Here is a 19,741-nt window from a genome sequence, read left to right as displayed (position 1 = left end):
ACCCACACTCACACTCACACTTATACTCAAGGTAGAATTCCTGCTTCCAAGCACGCATAGCATAGGGGTGGCTTGCCAGTTGCCTCCCGAAGTTGCATTACAAAGTGGAAGCCTCGATTCCAATATCGTATATCGATGATAAGGTCCGGAGTCCGGACCTTTCGGCTCCTAATGATCAAAACAACATGAACCGTGGAAAAAGGTGGTTTACATAAAATTTTAAAATATTTTCGGTCCGATTCATTCTCGAAACGTACCTCTAAACTCTACAGGTATACACCGGCCGCTTCCTAACTGATATGGCAAAGGGAAGCCGGCCTTACGAGATCGCATTATGTCATTACATTAGTAGAGTCGCATTACATTTACAAAGGGGAGGGGAAATGGGCGATTAGGTTTGGCCTCTATACGGCCACTATACGGCCTCTATACGGCCTCTATATGGCCTTTATACGGCCTCTATACGGCCTCTATATGGCCCCTACACGGCCACTATACGGCCTTTATACGGCCTCTTTACGGCCGTATAGTGGCCGTGTAGGAGCCGTATTATAGAGGCCGTATAGTGGCCGTATAGAGGCCAAACCTAATCGCCCATTTTCCCAAGGGGAAGCCTCGATTCCAAGATCGTACTTAATATTGCATTGCACCAGTCCAGAGGAGCACCAAACGTCTGGAACCAAATAAACGAGAGCAACTCTCCGTGTTGTGATTTTATCTTTCGCCCGTTTTTTCCATCTTATTATCTCCACGCTAAAATATTAACCTTTACCTTGTTATCATATCACCAACTTTGAGCAGCTTCCTTCCAGGTGCTTGAACGTATCATATTTTTTTGCTACACAAAATGCCTCATTCTCAGTCATGCACATTAGTATTACCATATCTGTCAATAAAATGACTATGAGTATGATTTAGTGATAATGTTTCCCGTTTATATTTGTTAAAATATAGAATTTCAACCTTTTATTCTTGCATTTATCAAAGTCTTTTATTAGGAGCGTTCACACATATTACGTAATCACTTTTTGGCAAATTTTTAACCCCCTCCCCCTCGTAATAATTTTTACACAGAGCTGTGTCAAAATTTCACTAGCGTAATCATTTAGAAACCCCCTCGGCTGATTACGTAATATGTGAACGACCCCTAGCTTACTACTAAGATATGTGCGCGCTTCTTTCGAGTTATCAGCAGAAAACTGGAGGGGAAATTATTAAAGCAACAAAATTTCAAGGTGATTTTTATTTTTAAGCCATAGGATCAAATTTTATTTTTATGTATTGGTGGGGAAAGATTTGAGCAACTTGGTTTTTTTGAACCACCCTAATAGTAATATAGTTATACATATTTGTTATGTTTATACTCAAATTCAAGACATCTTGATTAGTTTACAATAAAATCAAATGTATCAAAACTTTTGATGGCGTAATTAAAATCTAAATCACAGCTGACCCCTACTCTTACTCTTAGGCCGATAATTTTTCACTACAAAACTATATGTTACCCAAGTCCATATTATAACTCGGCTGCTAATTAGTGCTAACTTTATTTTATTACATGATAAACTTTAATTAGTTAATTTTCATTGTAAAAACTGAGTGCAAAAACACAAACTCAATATAATTATTACGTAGATATGAGTGGCAGTGTCAGATGAAGAGTTTATTGAAAGAAAGAAACTGTCCCGGTCCGTGCAATCGTCCATGTGAAGCTGATCAAAGTTCGTGTCCTGGCCGCAAGTAATAACTTGAGAACTTGTCGAATTCTGAAACGATTATTTAAATAATATATAAATCTGATTCAACCATTAAGTGAAAATTTACTTGATTTAGAAAGTTCATGATGAATAAGTTAATTATTTACCGCGTTGATCTTATAATATTACAATAAAACCCGAAGCCATCAAATCAGTGGCATTGAAATAGCTTACGAAATATGGAATGAACTAAGACCAATTCAGGACCTCGACATTCAAATGTAAAGTGATTTAACAGACTTGCTCAGCCTCAAGTGATTTAACAGACTTGCTCACGTAATTTAACAGTAACACACTTGCTCACGGGGCCTAATTATGCGTCTTGAGAAAAACAAAAATAGATCGTTGTAGATATAATACAAATCTATGCCTATAAGTATAACAAATTCACTCCGATAAAAGTAACTTCGCGATCTGTCAGCTAACTGACCTACTGTTTACTAATAGTAATATTTTACTGGGCGGCGCTCAGCCAAAATTCCGGCTAATCTCTAAGTCTATGTTTATGAACATGATAGCCTGAGGTCCCCAGGTAACTAATATTATGTCTCCATAAACAAACCTTATTCTTGTTGGGGTATCGACAGAAAACCTGGACCTTCTCCCCCACATAGTATGTTGCCCCGGCAGGTTCCCAACCGCCCACTCTCACTCGTCCTGTGGTTCAACAATTAGGAAACAACAGAATTAATGGAAGGCCGACTTAGAGGGCCCCCAATTATCAGGGGTTCATTAATCGTATCACCAATAAGTGACGTATAATTAGTAATTATACGTCACTAATTGCCTAATTGAACTGATCTGATCACCGTGGGACCCCTGATAATTGAAGGCCCTCTGATCTAAGTCGTGCAGCCGAATTAGGATAATTTGTAAAAATGTGTCGCTGGTAATACTAAATCTGTGTGACATCAAAAAGATATTTGGGGCAAACAATTTGAAATTTACATATTAAATTTACATATTAAATTAAATTTTATTATATAAAATTATCAACCTTGGTAAAATGTATCAACAGAAGTACACGCCACAGTGTAGTTCTTGCAGAGCGCGGGTCTTTTCCAGGAATCTCTTCTTACGTCCTCCCATTTACCAGTTTCGTTCTTCATTACAGCATACTCCTGATATCCAATCTGATTGTCTGGTTTCCCTGATTGAGAATAACTTTAGATTACTTTGATTATTACACAGTGACCCAGGGTGACCCACACTCCACAGTGACCCACAGTGACCCACACTCCACAGTGATCCACAGTGACCCACAGTGGCCCACAGTGACCCAATGTGACCCAATTGGTTTGAAAATATATTTTAAAACAGAAGAGGCAAACCGTGATCCCAGTTACTGAAAGTAAAGGAGGCGTCTCCGGGCAGAGTCCAGCGCCATGTTCCCATTGGTTCAGGGACTTCCCTTGTCAACCCTATCCAGACATTTGACACCTGATGAGTGATAATGAAACATTTTGAAAACGTTAATTCCACCGTTTTTCATTATCGATAAAAGGACACAAACTGAGAATAGCTTAAATTGCATGAAGTTATCTATTACAACCCTGGGAGCGGGTAATAGTCTATGTAATAAGCGCCATGAGCTGGCACAGAATTTTTTGTCTCTGATTTTGATAAATTTGGTATCAAAAGTTGCCTCTAAGTGTGAATAATGAAAATTCATCGTGTAGCACGATAACGTCGAGCTGTATGTGGGTTTTTTGTGCATCGCAAGAGTGTACAAAGGACGAAAAATAGGTAATTTATTGCTTAAAATGCCTATAACTCCTAAAATATTGAATTTTTTGAACTAATTCTTACAGGATCGTAATGAACTTAGTCAGACGCAACTTTTGGTACTAAAATTATAATTTTTGAAACACCAAATTTTCCTTTAAATTTTAAATATTAGTACTAAAAGTTTGAAATCGGAGAAAAAAAGTTCTGTGCTCGCGCTTGGCGCTTATTACACTGACTATAAAGCTTACATTATTATTCCTGACAATTTGCACAACAGCCTCATTCTCCTCGAGATCAAGAATACTGACCAAATGCATACCAATATCTTTGCATGCTTCCTCTGCCTTGTCAACCTACAATGTCACGGATGGTGTTATCATTGCAAGGTATAATTGTTCTCAAAACAAAGCGCTAGTTCAAAATGGTTTTATATGTTCCCAAAAACCTGACGCATGCGGCATGACAATTAACTTATTAAGCATTGAGGCAAAAAACAAATGATTAAATTTCGAATGAATCGTCAGAGAACTGACGTGAAAAGGTCCATGTAGAAACAAATAGTTTGGTTGTTTGCTTCTGAAGTCCACGGTCGGAAGGTCCTTCTGAAGGGTGATATAAGTGGTTTGCTGCTTCACGTTGACAGTTTCTCCGTCCGAGCTAACTACCACACATTGGTAAACTCCTGGATAATTCAATTATATAAATACAGATTCCGAATTATGATGAGATGTTGATCATTGATTTAAATGATTAATATATTCCAAGCTTCATCCATATGGTAAACATTGTAGCCAAGTGACTGAAACTGAAAGCCGCAAATCAGTTCGGTCACAATATAGTGTATAAATGTGGTTTAAAAAAGGTGGAACGGTCACAGCTTTGGCCCTACTTTATTCGACGTTTTATCTAAAAGAATTTAAAAAAAATTGTGTGCGTGTGTTTTTATATTTATTTTGCTACGGCGCATGTGAAACCCCAGGGCATCCAGCACCGGAGAAGCTGAAATGACACTCTCTGAACCCTTGGTGCCGCTCAGATCTTCCCTCTTGGCTGGTAAGCCGAGTCATGATCGATTAACTCAGCTTCTTCGTTACAACACAGACCGGAGGGTACTATTAGCCGCTTTGCCGGTGGTATCCTCCTGGTGTCCTGGGGTTTGGCAGGTTCCTCATTTAAAAAAAAAAGAAAAAAAAAGGAAAAAAAAAGAAAGTAAATATTACCCCTATACTACCGCAATAAACATAATTAGCTATGAGTTAGGGGTTATGTCAGTGTTACAGTAAGGTTACAATAAAAGTTAATTTTGGGGCTGGATCACGGAATTATACTTAAAATATAGTGCGGTTACTTACCAAGATCACTCTCGTTGGGAGATTTAAAGGTAAACGTGACCGATGTACTGTTCCTTGTCTCCTCTACCCTTTCTCTCGATATCCAGTCAGCCTTATTTCCGTTCTTCAGCCACAAGATTTGGTAATCATCCTCACTGACGTGACATCCCATAGTAAACGGTTTATACTGAAGGTAATCAATAATAATATAATTAACTATATTTATAATTAATATAATTAGTATTTCGTTACAGTATCGCGATCATATTTATAGTCCATCGGTCTGCTTGTTGACTGTCGAAATAATGAGGAGCTTTAGGGAAAAAGTATTTAAATTTCGAACTGACAAATTTGTATCATGAATTGTTTATGAATTTTAGAATAATATATTTCGTGACGACTCTAATAAGATTATTATAAACTTATGATAACTCACCTGATTAGGTTTCAGAATTGTGACACTTGACTGGTTTGTCCTATCATTAATGAACTCAATAGCAGAACTTTTAGTTTTATTTTTAAGTATGATGTAAAATGGCCTTTGGTTCTCGCGATCTTTGCCATTGAAAGTGTTCCTCATGATGCAAACTAAGTCCAATGCTGCACCAATGTTGTTAATTACCAGGCGTCTGTCGTGGTCCTAAAAAAAATTAGTCGTGAACATTTATTTAAATCAATTTTACAAATAGTCAGAGAATTTAATGTATCATCTGATGTAAAATTATGAAAACTGATCAACTTATCAATATAACGACATTGATAAGAAAAATAAAATATGTCAATATAGACTATAGAGTCAAAGAATTTGATGTATCATCTGAAGCTGATGTACAATTATGAAATCTGATCAATGATCATAACGAAATTTATTAGAAGAATAAAATTTAAGGTTGCTAACATCTCTTATCGATATAGATAAGAAAAGGCTCGTGTGATCAAATGTTTTTTAATTACTTGCCTTCAGTTCGAAGAATTCTGAATTTCTGATAATCTTATCGCTTTGACTATTTCCAATTTTCCACGTGTAAGTAGGAATAGGGTAACCTCTTGCTGCACATGCCAAAGTTACAGTATCCCCTGATTCCACAACTACGTTTCCGCCAATTTCGTTGTACGAAGAAAATGCTGGAACCACCCACTTTTGAGTATAGGCATCAAAACCTTCTTTGACAGTTTTAATCTGGGAAGCAGTGAGTGTGCTGAGTAAGATCACCAAATTATTTAGTATGTAAGTATCAGTGAAATTTGAAAAGTGAAAGTTTTGACTTTTGAGGCTCACTTATGGTCAAGTATTACTTTTTGTTACTGAAGCCTGGTTTTGATTGTTATACTCGCAAGGTTTTCAATTAAATTTATAGATTAATCGAAAGTAATAAAAAACGCTTTAACAGTTTAGCATATTCTTCGATTCTCAAATCAGCCGATTCGGGCTGAGGGCAGCCCGAATACTTGATATAAGCATTTTAGCTCAACTAAAAATCGCTGTTTCCCTAATTTCCAACAATCCTCACCTGATAAGAAGTGAGCACCTTTTCCTTGGGAAACTCCTTGGTTTTCTCTGTATGGCACTCATATATCCCACTGTCTCTACCTTGCTGCACATTCAATATTAGCAAAGTTCCCCTCGTGATCTTTTCAATATAATAATATTCTTCGGGATAAACGAACATTCGTTCATTTGATATCCTAGAACCATTCTGAGTCCTGAAAATACCGTGAGGTTGGTATACTGTGCTAGTGCAACTTCAGTTATGTTTTACAAGAATTTCTTGTTTCATTCTATTACAGTTTAAGTTACCGTACAATTCTAATTATTATGGAATGGGATTATCGAAGTATCGCTAATTGAGTGGCTCCATCATGATTGACATTACACTGAATAAAAGATTCAGACAGATTACATATCATCTATGTTGATAGAGAACTTACCAGTAAACGTCAACGACAGGTGAACTATCGAAAACTGCACATGGAAGATAGACCTCATCCTCAAACGCTTTAACATTTCTCGACTCAACACTGACTAATGCAGCTGGTTCATCGAAATAGTTCACCTGATGGAAATAATTTTGAGCACAGATTATTAAAGTTTTGTCTCGTTTATAAAATCTTATAATACTAGATTCGGAGAAATCGAAATCTAAGTATCAACAGGATTTTCTTTAAGAAATACAGTATTACTATAATAGCTGATAATTAAACTTAAACCAAAAAAAGCAGCAGGAACAAAATTATATACTTTAATGTGGGCGATCCCGCTAAATACTGTGTAGGAACCAGTCTGAATGATACATTGGTAGTAACCTATATCTTCTCTAGCTATACTGGAGAAAACAAGCTCATCGCCAGTGTACCCCTCTACCAGATTTATTCTGTCATAGTTTTGTCCGTAAACCTAAAAGATACGTTGTTATCCCAGGGAAAAAATAGTATACTAAATAAAACACAAATTGTAACTTATATGGAAAAACCATTCCCAAAAATACATTATTTTTACCACATGTTTACCTAATTAAGACTTAGAAACATGAAAATCAGCTGTGATATGTGGACCAGACATACCTGTAAAAGAATATCCTTGAAATCCTCAGCAGAAGTTTCATTGTATTTGTACCAGCTGTACTTTAATCCGGCAGGTTCGTGGTCTAGTTTACAGTACAGCCGGAGCTCCTCTCCTTCACCAATTGTTCTTCCTTCTGGCTCTCGAGTGAAGAAAACCGGCTCTGAGTGGTGTAGGACATATGTTATCTCACGAACATTAATATTTTATAATAATATTTATGTTTATTTGTTTATTTGTTTGTTTGTTTGTTTGTTTGTTTGTTTGTTTGTTTGTGGGGTAACTACTTTACCTCGGTACCTTAGCTTAAGGAGGCTAGGTCCACCAACTGGGATATTTACACAGTTGGCAAGAAGCGCAGCCTGGAGCACGGCTGAGGTGCTGAATATATCAGTTTCAGTTTAAATTTCAGTTTCAGTTTCAGTTTCGCTCACGCTGTGTGATTTCGCATGCCATCGGCCATCGGGCGAAGAATAAATGTATCAAACGGATGAAGTAGTATAGGAAACTTACCATCTTTGGACAAAATGGATGTCACATTATCAGCAGCATGACATTTTGAATATATTACCGAGATAAGAACAACGTATGAGATAAGAATCATGATTAGTCATAAGAAACTTTGCACGCGAGGGCCAGGAACTTAGGATACGAACGCAAGATATAAAGCTGAGTACCAATGACTTGGTGCCACGTGAGGCATAGTTTTTACTGACTTATACTATGGTAATGAAGACGATTGGTATTGTGTATTGGAGATGATGGAATTTACGTGAGCTACTCAGCCTAATGTTTGGGCGCTGCTTATTGATACCCATTTATAGAGCGAAGAAGCCTAAAGTGTATCAAGTATCCAACTTAACTACTTATTATATCGTAGTCTTACACAAAGTGTGAGTTATACGCTCTAGCAGAAGGTGAACATGATCTTTTGACTTTTACTTTTAGGGCACAATCAATTAATATAATAATATATCATCATGAGCTGATCATGGCACACTGACCAGTATATTTGTGGGCAGGTCAGCCTTGCGCTGAAATCATTCAAGAAATGTTCCAGAAGCTTCATGACTCTGACTTCTCTCCCAAATTGCAATGTTTTGATCATCATATAATCATATTCTCGAGCCCAACCTTGTTGAAATTGAATGGAAGTAATTTTCATGTCTGCCAACGGTGAAACAAAAATATTTAGTCTGGTGTTTTGCTATTTTTTGGCTTAAACGATATAGATACCTTCTTTCTGCGATGACCATTCTTTGAAGTCTGTCGAATTGTTGACTAGAAGGCATGGTCATAACTACACCATAAACCGCAACTTAAAATAAAACTGATGTTATATATAATGCTCTGTATAGATTATATGAGAAACATTACCATTTAAATTGAAGTGGTGTATTTTGGAAGAATGTTATAAAGTAGGCAAATAGGTACAATGCCGACCAACTTTTAGATGGCTATTAGAGGGCTATTAGAGTTGTTTGGTATCATCAGGTCAAGTACTGCACAAATGTTTGGCAAATTTGGACTATTTTTACTGAACTATCTAAACAATATAGTTACCGTTTTAAACACTAACCACGATGTTAATTAATTCATTTTAACACTTATAAAAGTCGTTTTTGCATAAGATGAAAATGTAAGACTTTATAGTTTATGTAACATAATCTATAAATCTAATTATAATCGCTCTTTGAGTCTTTGTCTACACCGGCAAAAAAATCTAGGAACCGTGAACCGGCAACAAATATCCAAAGATCGGCTACATGAAAACGAGAAACTACATGATAATAAAGTATAAGAGAATAATCGATTGAAGATGGAAGATAATAATGGGAGCCTTTATGACTTTGTTACAGCGTGTTAGTTCGTAGGTTGGTTATCGTATTTTTGACGCTGATAATTCCGAACAACGACATGTAAAACAAAGGGTTATGTCGCTTTGAATTCGGAAAAGTATCACATGATGACTGAACCACATAAACTTTGGCCTTTTGAAGGTGGAACTGAAAGTGCAAGTTAGGGGACACAAAGCGATATGGTTATGCTGTAGAGGAATAATAAATCTGTTAGCGCTACAATTAACCACAACATGCAGAAGGTTTACATTTAGATTAGTTGTAAAAATAAGGATCTATGGACAGGGATTCCAGTATAATTTGCTTATGGACACATAACAGTGATCTGTGTATCGGTGAAATTGAGTCTGAAATAAAATATATAAGTATTACTATAACTTGTGTAAGATATGTATGCAAGCTACGTATTACTATCGTTAAAATAAGTTAGATCGGTTAAATTTCATTATTTCGTGTCATGCAGACGTCGGCTTCACTTACAGCAAAAGAACTGCATTACATGCGAAGAATTGAATTTTGAAACAAATGAATAGTACAGAATAACATAATTCAATTAGATGTAAGAATGAAATAGCTAGATACTGGATAGTTTAAATAAGATTAACAGACACAGAGACGCTGCTTAACATAAACTTTTCGATTCCAGTTTTAATAACACTCCGACTTGAACTGCACCTACACTGCACTTATACTGCACCTGCACTGTACTTGTACTGCACCTAGTGCACTTATACTGCACTGTATTTATACTGCACCTGCACTGTACTTATACTGCACCTGCACTGCACTTATACTGCACCTGCACTGCACTTATACTGCACCTGCCCTGCACTTATACTGCACCTAGTGCACTTATACTGCACTGCATTTATACTGCACCTGCACTGCACTTTTACTGCACCTAGTGCACTTATACTGCACCTAGTACACTCCCATGTTCCACTCCCATTATTATTAATCGTCGTGCATTAGGTCAAACATGAGACACGCCTTAAGTCTTAACTCTTAACTACATGATGCATATTTTAGATCGATTCAGTTTTTAAACTTTAAGCCAGTCTATGTCTTCCGAGAAGCACACATCCGGGTTATATTACTCTATCACGTAGGTAAACAAACTGTTTCTTAGAAACCAGTCACCTGCCGAAAGGAATTCCATTCACATTTAGTCACGCTTGGATGATCATCGCCAGTTCTAAATCATCCTTCATCACGCATCACCAATCAGTAGCGTGACGAATTTAAAAGTATCGATTACCAAATAATTAAATGCGCGCAGCATGTCACGTGGTCTGATGTCACGTGGTCTGATGTCATGCTGCAAGTTGACACTCTATTTTGCTACAATTCCATGACGAGTCACGCTTTATCACCCTAATATTGTTACTCCTTTATCAATATTATCACTCTTCAGAGGTGAAATGTTAGTCCGTGACTCCGAGACTCAGTGTTGGCTAATGGACTGCACTAATGGACTGCCAGCTCACGAGTCATGCACTGTGACAGGCTGGAGGAAGCTGTGCTTGGGGCACTAAAAGGTAGCTTGTTACCCTCATTCCATTTGAATCTAAGCTGGACCTGGCTTTTATCTTATTTCTGATTTGTTGCAATCTGCTTTGTTGCTCTTCGTTGTAGAAATGAAACTCGAGGTTTTTAAAATAGTTTGAACCGTTTAATATAAACGAAATATACATTTAAGTTGATCATAAAATATATATACTCTTTGCAGTAGAATAAGAATACACACACGCGTTCTAGCAGTAACAAACTAAAGCAAATCGCAAAACACGCAAAACAAAACAACATCAAACAATTCGCTTGAAAGTCCTTATTACTATCACTATCTCACTTAACCACTCCATAACAAATATTTCACAGCTAGCAGTTCCGGAGACAACTTCTTATTGTCTTTCCGTTTATCACATCCAAACTGAGAACACATCCTTGGTACTCCTTACCCAAGATTCGTCTCTGATATCTTGTTTATACTTTATCACTTTTCACCAGGCAGATAGGTTACACTTCAAGAAGTTAGAATTCAAGTCGAGTCTGGCCGTGTCAGAGTCCTAGACTGTTCCTACTCACTACCGGTCTAAAGGAACTTTCGCATGATTGCACAACACTCGTGCTGTCCGGACTTTTCCTGGGAAAGAGAGGGATTAGTGAGAGGTTGGTGAGGGATTGGTGAGGGGTTGGTGAGGGATTGGTGAGGGGTCTAAAACTGTTCAAATCTTGCCCAGATAAAACATCCAAGTATTGTTTTCCCGTTATTGAACTTGAGGAGAAGTTACAAGTTTGAGTATCATTTCATAACTTAAGTTTAAAGATATTGCCCATTAAAAACGGATTTTTACCTTTGAAAGTCAGGGCTGGTGTTGCCACTCTCGATGATGGCTTGAATCGAGAAACTGAGCTTGGGTTTCGTGGCTTGGGCTTGAGTGGGAATCGGGAACATAGGCGGTCTGATTAGCTGACTGACCTGAAGGTTAGTAATGTGTTATCAGGGGAAACTAAATTTTGAGTCAGTTCAATGACTGTAACTATCACAATATTTCACTATTCGCTCACTCGAACAAATACATGATGATTACAGCAGAATTTGTAGTATTAGCGAGACGATGGAACAAATCAGAAAGCTGGATAAGAATAACCGTGAAACTATTCGGATAACTAACCTGATCTTGTTGGGAGAGCTGAGTGAGGTGCTGCAACATCAGGTCTCTCTGTCCCAGCGCAGTGGGTTTAGTGAAGGTGGGGTAACTCAACATCGCACTTTCTTCCTGGGAAAACATTAGGTCAGTTTACAGTGATGAGATTAAGTACTAGACGGGCGTTATACCGGACCTTAATCTAGCTTGATTAGAGTTAGCCCTCGTGGGTTTGATCCTCTAGGTTCAGACACCAAGTTAGATAAGTTAGCACAAGTTAACAAGTCGGCGTGAACACACTCTTTCGGACCAGACCCATCCATGAACATAACCCTGAAGTTCTCCACGTATATCCCAGTAAACCCGCTGTTTGCGCTAGATATTAATAAAAACATATCGAATCCCCTCAGCCCAGGGAAGGGTATCGGTAACCAAGGTATGTACTAGGTCTAGGTGTGCTCGCTCCCTAACAGAATGTGACCCAGCTGGAGGTGGCACCGAGAGCCAGGCTCGGACAATCACCGGCAAGACACCACGGCAGTGGAGCAAGTAGATCAAAGCGATATTTAAACTACGAACAGCTCGTCATCCTTCTCATGTGAGGAGCCGCGGAGACAGCTTTACGCTGGTGTGTTACATTGTCACAAAGCTCTTCCAGCCTACATCACAACAATGAATCATATTAAAACATTATTATATTTTGTAGCAATTTTTATAGATCAACATAATATGTTACATTTGCATATTATTAAACTTGAGTCATGGTATGCAGGTCGCTCATAAAGTGTCCCACGCGGATTGAGGGTCCACGTGGCTTGGAGGACATTTCTGATTGGATGGCCGCGTATTTCCAGGCAGCTCGTCGGCTGGGAATCTGTTCCTAGCTGTAGGAGGAACTGACCGCACTGCATCGGAGACCGATTATTTAGCGGTTTGGCGGCCTGTGTTCTCTTAACCATAGTGTGAGACTAGTGACTCCGTGACTCAGTTTCTCTTAAATCACATGGAAACTGGAGGAGTGTTACCACAGAATCACGCAAAACATTACATAGCATTAATAATAAGTTACATATTTCATAAAATTTCGAGTTTCGGTTTAGACAATAACCCACCTGAGCTCGTCGGATAGCAAGGGCGTTCTCTATGGCCATGATCTTGTTATCACCGTACGTGTGAGCGATCATCTGGAGCCGGTGCTGGGGCAGCTCCGGGAACAGTTGGACCAAGAGGTCAATGGTGGAGCGTTGAACGGGTCTAGTGCCTGTGTTCTTCTGACCAGCAGCGGGGGTTCCCTGGAGAAAATCCTAAGGTGAGCAACCTTGTGGTTACCGTGATTTATGCTAACTCTATACTGAGACGCAGTTTTTAAAGAATTGTCTAAACAGGCACAAATATGCTTTCGACGGCATAGTTTTTTAAATTCTGACAGTCGGGATTAAGTTCCCAGGGAATGCAAATTTTAAAGGTGACAGAAGATGATGGTATCACATACTCTATACTGAAGAGGTGAGGTCTCCTGTGCCGTTGACACGAACGCATTGGAGTGGAGCGGAGCGGGGGAGGATTGAGAAGCGGAGATGTGGACGGGGGAGGAGTGTGGGGGACTTAGCTGTGGGGGTCCGGAGTCCATGGCTTGCTGATTGGGGTGGATAGAGGCGTTGCTGTACATCAGGGGAGGAGAGGCCGAGAGAGAATGTACTTTTACTGGCTCTGAAAATAAGTAAGGTTAGTATTGTCGGTTACAGTTTACAGAAAGGGTTTATTTTCTTTAATTTCTGTACGTTTTCTAGCCACTGGGTTCGTATTCAAAATATGAGAGTATGAAGTAAGTTTACTTTGGCAAGGTTAACATCAATTAGTGCTTCTTTCCATTTAATTCATTGAACCTTAATTTATAATTTCCATTTGATAGCCTTGATGTTTAATTTGTTAACGTATGTAAGGGCGTACTATCTTTGATAATTTCAAGTTTATTGTTTAATTCCGAAGCTTTGGCAACACTTTTAGTCGGCCGGAATGTCTGAATCGCACGGTACTTGTCGGTTCACACTTGATGAATTATCTTAGGTCTAAACTTACAAAGCGTTATGATTAAATTATAAGTAGCAAAAAGTAAATACGGTTATAACTTAACAAATTATCGCTCTTTTAGTTCAATAATTTCAAGACTTTCTGATAACTTTCTAAAATCAGAATCTTTCGTTTGTCATCAGCGGGGACAAGATTATCTCGTACAGAAAATTTACCGTTAGTAATTATCGATTAAAAAAAGCTCGCCACCGTTATTGTTATCGAGTGTAATATTGTTTTGTAACGATATATTCTGACTTCCAGTGTAACAGAGACAACTAGTTTTCCTGTAACTGTTCCTAAGCACGACCGAGCAATTCACAAGCAGCACATTTTGAACCGAGGCGGGCAACTTGAAGGGCCGCCACCGCATTCTCCACTTAAAAGAGATCCCCCTGACAGAGTGTAGTAGCCTGCCTGGCTAAGGTGTCGATTTCATCTAATAAGCATCTCAATCTTGATAGAAAGATAATATGCGCTGACCCAATGAGAGCCGGGCAGGGTATTTGTTGCAATTCATTAAGGTATATATTCAATAAGGTGAATATTATTACGGGATCCTATTCTGGGTCAGGTCATCCCAGGCACTACATTTGGTGCTTGTCTACGATACCTGCTTTAGCAGAGACCAGTAACTGAATATAAGTTACAAATAATCGAATTCTGTGGGTATAGTTGCAATTGGGGAGAAATTTTAAAGTAAAGTCTAGAGCAGCACTCTCGGGGAAACGACGCTGTTCTGTGCTTGTTTTTCTGAGCCGTCACATAACTTCCAGAGAGGGACTTCCCCAAAAGTGGTCGCTGGCAGGAGCTAACGTTGGTTGGCAGTAAACATAATACTTATCCCAGACATAACCTATAAATAAGTGCATTCTTGTCTCCACTTTAGTCGGATATTATTCTTGCCCTCGTCTCAGTTGGCTGTAGCACCAGGCGACAGTGGAGCAAAGCTAATAATGATGAGTATGTAGTAGCATATTATAATGTAATATGCAGCTCACCCATAGTAGCATATAATGTATTATGCAGCCTGCCCACAAGATGGAATACCAATGATAAGGTAATAAAACAGAAGAAAGTGCACCTTGGAGCCGGTGTAGTGGTGGTGGTCACGTGATGACCTTATAAGGTGGTGGCCGAGCACTGCAGCTGGGTCCACTCCTCAGGACCTTCATAAAGTTGACTATTCTAGTGCGTGCTAAGCTTCCTATAGTAGTCATATTAAATACATATATGGCTCGAGTAACACATATTATTATTGCTGAATATTAGTATCAATATTCGATGCATTGGTAACAAGTGCATCTGTGTTTTTGACCAATCAAGATCAAGTATGTAGAGGATGGACCAATGGTAGAGAAGTATTAGCTGCTGATTACATGCAGGGAATGCCGTCCGGATGATTAATATGTGAACTGCGGGGGGTATTCCTGATGTTGCCTGACGAGGTCACGTGATCATACCAGGTCACGTGATGTCCATATAAGAAGTGTCACGAGGTCACGTGATAATAACCTTGCAGTTCTATTGGTCAGGCCTCATTAACTCTCATCTGATTGCTTGCATTAGAGAACAACGAGGCCTCATTGGGCTATTCTCACTTAGAGCCGTGCACCACGATGGAAGTTAGCATGAAGTTCGAACAATAACTTTAACAAGATAAGCGAGTATTCAATTTACTGGCTCAATTGTTTATTTTAAAGTCGACCATCAAAGTTTTGATTGCTGCACGTAAGAAGGAAGGAAGAACAAGTGGTAGAAGCTAGGTAACAACAAGCGGTTACAATTGACTGTGAAGCTTATATACTTGTTACCACCGCCGCTCAGTCTCACAAGCTCTTCACTGCCACTATCATCTTCAGCTGAGACTGTGTACATGTACTTATATTATAACATGATCAGTATATTATATAGCTACAATATTTCAGATTGTCTTCGTTACAAGGTGTTTATGAAATGTTCCAGCGGGCATATTTCACAGCAGGTAAATACAGACTGCGGTTAACGAGATGCCACGTTTAAAAATTAAAACATTATTTTCAGCGACAAGTCTGATATCCAGAAAGAGACATCCCTCACTCCTATAAAGTATAATGAGTATATATGGCCGGCAATAGCCCTGAAAACTGGTCTCATCTCTCGCTCCGTGTCTGCGATTTCCGGAGACTGAGCTGATCTAACGAATAATGAGGTACTCTGTTAGTCTAACTATATTTCAAGATCTTATGTAATGCCTGATATGATCGCCAATAAATTACAGACCAACAAGTATGTTACATGTATTATTGATTTGTAACAAGTTCCGGAAACGGAGCTGAAAATGTTGACGAATTGAGAGAAGTAAAGTGAAAGAGGTTGGGCGGGTTTTTTAGAATGACGATATTCACTATCAACAGGGATTCCCGCTTTGGAAGAAATGAACTGTTCTGTAATTAGACTGCAGGGTAAAAATGTTGGTGTATGAAAAAATTGAATTTGTATCGCTTTTAGAAGGTTGATGTTTATCTAAGTGAAACAAGGCTATCAATTAATCTAAATACCTGAGTACTTCTATTTCTTGTTGGGAAATTAATTATATTTGCTTTGGCCCGATGCGATTTCGTGCGGGGATAATTTGAAGAGACCACCTCCCCGTACCAGGCACCAGGGGAGCAACGATAAATTAGAGAACGAGCTTGCATTGCAAGGTATTCAGCTTCAGTTGATAATATTACTTTTTTTGAAAGCGTTTTACTGCTTTAACTCCTGCTCAGTATAAATTAGGAGCCATGCATCTTAATAAACCCCATGGTTGTTTGATAGCCTAATTTATCTAACTATATCACAAGATTAATGAAGAAAATAAAGAGAATTGCACGGCGCACATCCCAAAATCATTATCAAGCCATTGGATGCCCTGAAAACTTCAACAGCAAACAGATGCTCAATAATTAAGTTTTGAAATTAATTGAGACTCACCAGATTGCGAAAGTCTTGTCGATAGCAACGTTTCTTCTTGCGCCTGTAAATAATCTGGTTATAATACTCGTTACTGGAATTAAAGCAAATATTAACCTTATCAAAAACTAGACCCGATTGTTGATGCAGGGCGCGCACAAATTAATTTGAATGCCCAACAGGTCGATTCTGGGCCTGCCGCCTGGCAAGACATTATTTTACTTGCTCAATAGATATTAAAAGGATCATGAAATCGAACCGGAAACTAGCCGAAATACGAAAGTCAATAAAATTAACCCCATAATTTTGAACTAAGAATAAGATCAATTATGAAAATCAGGAATGAAAGTTAGTTTGTTGTAGAACAACTTAAAATCAATTTTCATAATTTTGCAGGCCAAAGCCCCATAATCAATGACAATAATCAATAATAACAGCTGAATTTCAATGTAAGACCATAACTTGAAATAACTTCAGATCTTATTTCTTATTTCTTACCTGCTGTCTTCTAAGAGCTACCTGCGCTGCCATGATCCTCCTACGTTCAGCTATCAAGCTACATCGTGCACACGTGCAATCCCTCCAGGGACAGAACCTCTTGTGTCTCAACAACCTGATAATACCGACAGTTAGCTCTTACTCTCGTAAAAGGATATTTAAACTTCGTTGTGAATTGTTATTTGTGATTAACACAAATTAAATGGCTGAAACCAGCAAATAAGATAAATGTTTTTATGCGATTTAATTGTATTCATTATATTCAAAGTGCCGTCGATAAATATCTAGCCTGAACCTGCATCAGTAGCGTAAAGCTGACAAAATGTTAAAGTAATTAAAAGTTACAAAGACACTCCGCGTCTCAGTGTTTAATCCAATAGCTTTTTACCTATAGTATCTGACGGCAGATCAAAAGAAAGCTTTAAAAACTATTTAACTTGATCCTTGATCCTAGAAAATTGCAGGACTCTTGGAACCAATATTCTAAACTCTACGATAACTAACCTGACAACCACTCCGTGGTTCCGGCACCTCGCGCACATCGGAGAGCGCAGTGCTGCGCTAGCAGACGATCCCCGGTTCTTGTCGACATTCATTCCTGACATCTTGCCAGCAAATTCAACCATAATCTTTGTTTACTGGAAAGGTGGGTAGTGGTTAAGGGTTTGCTTGTATGGTTTCTATTAGCAGCGTGAGACTACAACTGAACAACAGTATTCCAATTACATGAATCAACTTTTCAAATTTAAAAAGCAAAGCAAAATCGCTCAGAACACAGAAATTGCTGGCCCAAAATGTCTTAGGTTTTAATTTTCACTTATGACCACCATAGCAAAATGTTAATATAAAACACTAGGGTCAGAACTTATCGTCGAGGCTTTAAATTAGAGCTAGACTAAAAAGGTAAAAAAAGGTAATATAACGCAATAAAGTTAAAATTAAATTTAGGGAAGCTATAACCAAAAGTGTTAAATTTGACGAAAATTATGAGTACGATGTATCCAACATGAAAGTATCGAATTAAGAATGAATAAGTCTACATAATTCTCGATCGAGACAAGATCGACGAAGGAGCAGACTTCCAATTAAACTGTTCAAGCACCTGCAACACAAAGCTCACACACTAGCTGCACAAAACAATGGAAATAACATAATAATGCTAAATAGTCAAACTACATTTTATAGGGGAAAGCTAACAGGGATTGGGTTAACAAGTCTCGACCGTGGGACTAACCCCCCAGACAATAGCGCCCTGGTTAATTGGGTCCAGGTTGAGAGGCCGAGTTAATTGAGTAGGAGAAGTAATGGACGGTGTGTAACAGTATCCAGTTAACATAGTTAAGACAGTGCGAGTAACATTGTAGCCGTGTGGTGAGGGAGAGTGAGTGTGTCTAGAGTCTAGACTCTACGTCATCAGAGTTCTAGAACACAGGTAGTGAGGAGGGGTGAGGAAGGTGATCTACATTCTACAACCACTCAACACAGGATCACATGATTCCCATCAGTCCAATTCCCAAGAAACATAATTCTAGCGTCTGCTGGTTCCGCTTTCATCGGCGGTATAGGTGTTACACTTCTTTTCTCTAGTCGCAGAACAGGACCGGAAGAGAGATTGTCGCTACAGCTACATGGTGTGATGTATCATGTAACTATCAGCAATCATATGGGACGTGATGAGTGATCCGGCAGTTGCAAAGATAGACTCCAAGGGCGAGTTCTAATTTTATTCATCTCAAATTGAAATGCCGAGGTTTTCAGAAAAGTCAACTATGGGATTATAGTCGACATTATATAAGTGATCGTGGGATTTTCCACCTTAATTCGCAAGTTATAGCGGGTAAGAAGTGGAATGGCAGGATTTATCAGTCATATGGCTGCTGACTGAATGCAAGTACCTACAGATTATAACACGACAAACTGATAGTATAAAAGCGGAGCACCTACAGTTTAGTTACATAGACCACCACCTAGATGTCATACATTCACTGGCACTTTCCGAGAACTGCAACAATGAACTAATTAACTTTCTAAGTGAACTGTCTAAGACTTGGCTGGAACAGCCGCTTTCTTGGCTGGAAAAGCCTCTTTTTCCATACCGATCAATAACAAAACCACAGTAAGTATGTATTGTGCGAACTTTTGAAAATGTTATAGAGAACAGAATCCACCGTTTCTTATAATCACTCTGTAGTCTGTAGTGTATAATAGAGATGAAATTCAAACACCTTGAAGAATTAATGCATTTTATAATCCCTAGATCAATGTGTCTGTGAACTATACAGTTCACAGCGTGAAATGATTATTTTCTAATTTTGTAGTTTACTATTTTTATTTTACACAGCGGATTTGGAGC

The 19,741-nt window shown here is 38.5% G+C and overlaps 2 protein-coding genes across 3 annotated transcripts; both read right to left on the bottom strand.

Annotated features, from left to right (window-relative positions):
• Positions 1 to 1,421: 1,421 nt before the first annotated feature.
• On the bottom strand, positions 1,422 to 8,051 carry LOC134819444 (neural cell adhesion molecule 1-like). The gene is made up of 14 exons (XM_063829400.1): positions 7,890 to 8,051; positions 7,379 to 7,539; positions 7,056 to 7,211; positions 6,746 to 6,870; positions 6,328 to 6,520; positions 5,775 to 5,996; positions 5,253 to 5,456; positions 4,838 to 5,003; positions 4,019 to 4,167; positions 3,734 to 3,838; positions 3,089 to 3,197; positions 2,755 to 2,907; positions 2,320 to 2,414; positions 1,422 to 1,766 (listed from the first exon to the last, which is right to left on the bottom strand). Exons 1-14 carry the CDS (start codon positions 7,978 to 7,980, stop codon positions 1,584 to 1,586), a joined length of 2,112 nt encoding a protein of 703 aa, XP_063685470.1. The 5' UTR covers positions 7,981 to 8,051; the 3' UTR covers positions 1,422 to 1,583.
• A 2,903-nt stretch (positions 8,052 to 10,954) lies between these two features.
• On the bottom strand, positions 10,955 to 18,022 carry LOC134814656 (doublesex- and mab-3-related transcription factor A2-like). 2 transcript variants are annotated; one of them, XM_063822829.1, is made up of 8 exons: positions 17,893 to 18,022; positions 17,389 to 17,503; positions 16,912 to 16,954; positions 13,376 to 13,593; positions 12,996 to 13,175; positions 11,911 to 12,015; positions 11,590 to 11,714; positions 10,955 to 11,378 (listed from the first exon to the last, which is right to left on the bottom strand). In XM_063822829.1, exons 1-8 carry the CDS (start codon positions 18,012 to 18,014, stop codon positions 11,294 to 11,296), a joined length of 993 nt encoding a protein of 330 aa, XP_063678899.1. In that variant the 5' UTR covers positions 18,015 to 18,022; the 3' UTR covers positions 10,955 to 11,293. The 2 variants fall into 2 exon arrangements, with proteins under 2 accessions (XP_063678899.1, XP_063678890.1); XM_063822820.1 differs by having other exon boundaries at positions 11,199 to 11,378; positions 12,996 to 13,187.
• Positions 18,023 to 19,741: the final 1,719 nt, after the last annotated feature.

The sequence above is a fragment of the Bolinopsis microptera genome, chromosome 1, assembly GCF_026151205.1.
Source record: "Bolinopsis microptera isolate Bmic1 chromosome 1, MBARI_Bmic_1.0, whole genome shotgun sequence".
NCBI lineage: Eukaryota > Metazoa > Ctenophora > Tentaculata > Lobata > Bolinopsidae > Bolinopsis > Bolinopsis microptera.
The sequence above is the reverse complement of the archived record's forward strand: the minus strand, read 5'-3'. Positions and strand labels throughout refer to the sequence as shown.